Genomic DNA, 5839 nt, shown 5'->3' with positions numbered 1-5839 from the left:
GATCCGGACCGATTCCAGGTGGATCCGGACCGGATCCAGATTCCTGGGCTCGAGCTCAGCTGTCTTGATTCGGACCGGATCCAGTTGGATCCGGCCCTGCACTGGCAGTTTTCTGGTCTTCGCGATTTCGCTCATATCTTTCTGCTCCGGTGTCGGATTTACGCGATTTTGGTGTCTACTCGAAGCTCTTGAAGGCTCTTTCCAATGGTACAAGTTTTGCATGATTTGGACCTCTGTGGAGAAAGATATTGATGTCGCAACATGAGTACCTCATCCGGACTTCTCCTTTAACACTCCAAATAGCTCCTTTTTGAGTCCAATCGTCTTCGAAACCTGTAATCTGCAAAACTAAAGCACAACCGAGTTTTTGTGTCCTAGCACGCCTAGAATGTCTATGAATGCATGTGATTATCCCGTAAAACCTAGACAAACTCTTATCAAAATATAGAGAAAAATAGAAGTTATCACTCCCACTCAATCAAGCATATCCCATATCTTGATCAAGTTACATGCATTCATTCACAATGGACCATCCATAAGAATGAATCATGTCTATTTGAGTTACAAATGATCAGAATAAGCAACGTTTGCATAATCGGACCTAGAAAACGAAAAATTTCAGAATCTGGACCTCGGACCGTCTGTTCTGGTGGCAGAACGGACGTTCCAGGCTTGCAGAACGATCGGTCTGAACCAGCCGTAACGGACGGTCCGCAGCAGACGGAACGGACGATCCAGAGCAGACCATCTGTTCTGATCTGTGCAGTCCGCCACCCCCGGACCGTCCGGTCTGGCTTACCCAGAACGGACGGTCTAGGGTTCGTTTACGTGATCAGATCACGTTCTCCGGCGTTCTTGGCCCCGATCAGACCCGAAACTGATCTGAATTCTTCTGCACACCCAAAATTTGAACTCCTGCACTCTATGCAACATGAAACATGCAATCTACCATAGATTCAATCATCAAACATGCATAGAATTCAAAGCAAACATGGATTCAAACAATTCAAATCCTAAAACGTGTGTGATCGGGTTCTACGAAATCAAAACAGAGCAACCAGGCTCTGATACCACTGATGGGATTCCTGGGATCTTTAGAGCGAATCCTATTCCTAAGAGATCGATTCTAGGGTTTGCGCAGCGGATGTAAAACAAAAATTTGAATGAAACCTGCTTCTATGAATCGTAGAAACGTTAGAACGCTTACCTCAATTGATCCGGGGCCTTATCAATTAAAGAACTCGTCTGATCACGAAAGGGAGGAAGAATACCTCGCCCTCTACACGTATCCACACCTCGGGATGGATTCCAACGATTGGAACTTGTTTGCTAGGACCCGAATCTGCTATTCGGTTTGATGCTTCGAGAAAACAAGACTTAGAATTCCTTGAACTATTTGGATCTCACCAAAAGCCCTTAGAATTCTGCCAAAGACGGCTCAAAAAGTCTCTCTCTTGATTAGGGTTTTAATCTCCTTCTTATAAGATGATTTAACCCTAATTCGGTCTAATTTTTGAAAACCCAAAACCCGGAACGGACGGTCCGGAATTGCACTTGGACCGTCCGTTCTAGCACGTAGAACGGACGGTCTGACCGAACGGGCCGCCCGTTCCAGACCTTCTAGAACGGACGGACTGTGTTTTGGACCGTCGGGTCTAGACCAGGCGGACCGTCCGGTCCGCCCTTCTGGTCCGTCCGTTCCAGACCCTTCCGTCTCGGTTTTTCGTCGTTTTCTCTCGTGCATTTGTCCTTCCCTGCGTGTGTGACCCTGTAGACTCATTCGATATAGCAGTATAATCCGAAATCTCTATTTCGGATATACAAGTCATAGGCGGTCTCTAGCAATACACTATGACTACCTATCTCAAATAGAGTTTGTTCGTGATCTTACGAACGCCAGTGATGATTCCGGCTGATGATCCTTTTGTATCACGATATCATATGTCGAACATAAGGCATGGACAAGCCACCTTATCTGATTCGGCTGCTTTCTCGTTCACTGAGTTCGACTGTCTGAAATAGACGACGCTCGTCTATAGTGCGGCCACACATTTCTACAGTCTCACTCACACGAGGGGCCCAGCGATATTTCTCTCTTTTACAGAGGTACAAATCCCGTCTTGACTATCTACAATCCAGCACATGATTCGTTTCGTACCTGATACACGCCTTTATAGTCCTCCTGTTACGCAGGACGTTTGACGTATTCAAAGCACGCAACTCCTCATGTTGGATTCCGTAGATATCTCAGGTCTTAGGATCCAATCATGGAACCGCCATATGAGATTCAAGTCATGACGCTAGTCCATGTGACAATCTCATGCGGGTCAATCCAGTATTCCGTTCTCCAACGAATACCTATGACTGTGATCGTATCCAATACCTATGATCATCTATATGATCATCAATCACACATCATACTAGTCTTAGTATATCATTATTCCCACAATGATACATGACTAGGGAGTTTAGTATTGTTCATAACAATACATGGATTTCACAACATATCTAGTATGCACAACATGTAATGAATCAAACACTTTCATAAAACTATAGAAAGTATCAATACATCAAATGTATCCAAAGAAAGCTCGCAAACAGTACATCATAGAGCACTAAACCAACAGTTTCTTGTCTTTACGTTGGCCGAGAACTGCGCCAACCGCGTAATCACTGGCATCACACATAATTTCAAAAGGATGATCCCAATCCGGAGGTTGAATGATAGGAGCAGATGTCAGACCTTTCTTCAGTGCTTGGAATGCAATATTGCAGTCAGCCGTATACTCGAATGACGCTTCCTTGCAGAGCAGATGGTTAGTGGTTTGGAGATCTTGGAGAAATCTATAATGAACCTCCTATAGAAACCTGCATGACCGAGAAAACTGCGGATGCTTTTGACGTTGCAAGGTGGAGGCAGTTTCTCGATTACTTCTATCTTAGCTCGGTCAACCTCGATCCCTCTTTCCGAAATTTTGTGTCCGAGAACGATGCCTTCGCGAACCATGAAGTGGCATTTCTCCCAGTTGAGCACTAAATTAGCCTGTGAACACCTGTCTAAAACTCGCGAAAGATTCGTCAGACACACATCAAAGGAGGGCCCATGGACAGAAAAATCATCCATGAACACCTCCATAATATCTTCAATCACATCTGAGAATATAGACATCATGCAACGCTGAAAAGTACGAGGGGCGTTGCAAAGACCAAAAGGCATATGTCTATAAGCAAATGTACCATATGGGCAAGTAAACGTAGTCTTTTCCTGGTCAGAAGGATGTATAGGAATCTGAAAGAAACCTGAATACCTGTCAAGAAAGCAGAAGTAAGAGTGCAGAGCGAGATGCTCGAGCATTTGGTCAATGAATGGCAGTGGAAAATGATCCTTCATTGTGTTGGCATTAAGTTTCCTGTAATCAATGCACATACGCCATCCTGTGACAGTTATTGTCGATATCAACTCATTTTGATCGTTCTTGATGACTGTCATCCCACGTTTCTTCGGAACTACCTGCACATGACTAATCCAAGAGCTATCGGAGATAGGAAAGTTAATACATGCGTCTAGAAGTTTTATTACTTCTTTCTTGACAACCTCTTGAAGCTTCGGGTTGAGACGACGTTGATGTTCAATAGAAGTTTTCGTCGCATCTTCGAGATGAATCCGATGCATGCATAAAGATGGACTGATGCCCTTGATATCTCTGATCGTGTAACCTATCACTTTCTTGTATTTGCGCAGCATAGCTAACAACATACGGACTTGGGAGGAGTCCAAGTCGGCATTAATGATAACATGATATGTGAATTTGGGTCCAAGATATTCATACCTGAGTCTTTCTGGGAGGGGTTTAAGATCAAGCACCGGTGCACAATTAGGGTTCCAATCGATGGACGCAGGGTTGTTTGTGACGAAGAACAGAATCAACTAGGGGGTTAGAAAACAAACTTGAGTTGGTTGCGGAAAGAGACGTGGCGTGAGACGAAGATGGAACGTGCACAAAATTTGGAATGAGACACGATCGTGTGGCGCTGTCTGACACGATCGGGTCGAATGGTGAACAGTTCGGATTTTGATCTGAGAGGGAGACACGATCGTGTTGCAGCAGAGACACGATCGGGTCAGATGGCTGAATTTTTCTGGAAGTCAAAACACCGGCAACACGATCATGTTGCATTAGAGAAACGATCGGGTCAGATGGCTGATTTGCGCAAATGGCATCGCGGCTTTGGACACGATCGTGTCTAACTCAAAATTTCCCAAAAATTCTTCATGCTCTAAAATGCGACCGTAGATCCACATCTGGTCTATGTCGTGTAGATGCTATCCTGTGATAAAAGATTGAACTCTAAAGGATCGTCACGATGAAATTGGTGCATTACCTTTCAAAGGGTCCGAAGATATCGATGAAGTAGGCGGATTCTGTAGATGACGGTTGCTTGAGAGTTTTGTCTAGAGTAAATTCCACCGTCTCATCACCAATCTTCATGGTGAGGCGACCTGTTCGAACATGAATGACAGCATCTGCAGTGCTAAGAAACGGACGACCGAGAATGATGGGTACCTTAGAATCCTCGTCCATGTCTAGAACCACGAAGTCAACTAGAATGTAGAAATTCTCGACTTTCAAAGGGACGTCTTCAAGTATTTCAGCAGGGTACTTAACAATGCGATCGACTAATTGGAGAGCCATCCGAGTGGGTTTTAGTTCGCCCACATTCAGCTTCTTGAAAATGGAGAGTGGAAGAAGGCTAACGCTGGCTCCTAGATCACACAAAGCACGATCGATGTAAACGTTACCCAATGTACAAGGGATTGAGAAACTACCTGGGTTCGAGCGCTTGGGTGGTAACTCGTGTTGTATCAAGGCACTGCATTCGACAATGAGAGCTACAGTCTCTTTCTCAATGACCCTCTTCTTGGTCAGGATGTCCTTCAAAAATTTAGTATACGAGGGAATCTGTAAAATGGCTTCAGGGAAAGGCATGGTTACCTCGAGTTTCTTCAGCATCTCCGCGAACTTAACAAATTGGCTATCTTCGTTGAGCTTCCTCAGGCAGGATGGAAATGGTACCGGTGGAGGCCTAGGAGGAGGAGGTACGTATCTGGTTCGGGAGTGTCATCAGGGGTAGCACGATCATTGGAGACCTCGCTTTGCTCGACCATTGGAGAGTGTCGAGTGTCTACCTGTTTACCACTCCGCAGAGTAATGGCATTAATGTGTTCGCGAGGGTTAGTCTCAGGTTTACCTGGAAGGACGCCAGACGGTCTTTGAGAGTCCGCCGCTAACTGAGCAATCTGATTATCTACGAGCTTAAAGTGGGCGTCAATGCTCACGAATTGAGTGCAAAACTCCTGAGTCGTCTTTTCATGTGCCTGCATGAGTTGTTGAATAAGAGCATATGTATCTTGAGTAAGATCGCGATTACCAGAAGGCGTGGGATTGTTGGAAGTCTGCCCGGGAGCTCTGTAGTTGGAGTTCTGATTGTTGGTTTAGTGCTCTATGATGTACTGTTTATGAGCTTTGTTTAGATACATTCGATGTATTGATACTTTATATGGTTTATATGAGAGTATTTGATTCATTACATGTTCTTGCATACTAGATCTGTTATGAAATCCATGTATCATTATGAATGATACTAAACTCCCTAGTCTTGTGTCATTATGGGAATGATGACATAATAAGACTAGTATGATGTGTGATTGATGATTATAGAGATGATCATAGGTATTGGATACGATCACTGTCATAGGTATTCGTTGGAGAACGGAATACTGGATTGACCCGCATGAGATTGTCACATGGACTACCGTCATGACTTGAATCTCATATGG

The 5839-nt window shown here is 44.5% G+C and overlaps 1 protein-coding gene across 1 annotated transcript; it reads right to left on the bottom strand.

Annotated features, from left to right (window-relative positions):
* Window positions 1-4379: 4379 nt before the first annotated feature.
* Window positions 4380-5012, bottom strand: LOC104814768. The gene has a single exon (XM_010542949.1). It carries the CDS (start codon window positions 5010-5012, stop codon window positions 4380-4382), a length of 633 nt encoding a protein of 210 aa, XP_010541251.1.
* Window positions 5013-5839: the final 827 nt, after the last annotated feature.

Source organism: Tarenaya hassleriana, unplaced genomic scaffold, assembly GCF_000463585.1.
Source record: "Tarenaya hassleriana unplaced genomic scaffold, ASM46358v1 Cleome219, whole genome shotgun sequence".
NCBI lineage: Eukaryota > Viridiplantae > Streptophyta > Magnoliopsida > Brassicales > Cleomaceae > Tarenaya > Tarenaya hassleriana.
Note: the sequence above shows the minus strand (reverse complement) of the source record. Positions and strands in the feature narration are given on the sequence as shown.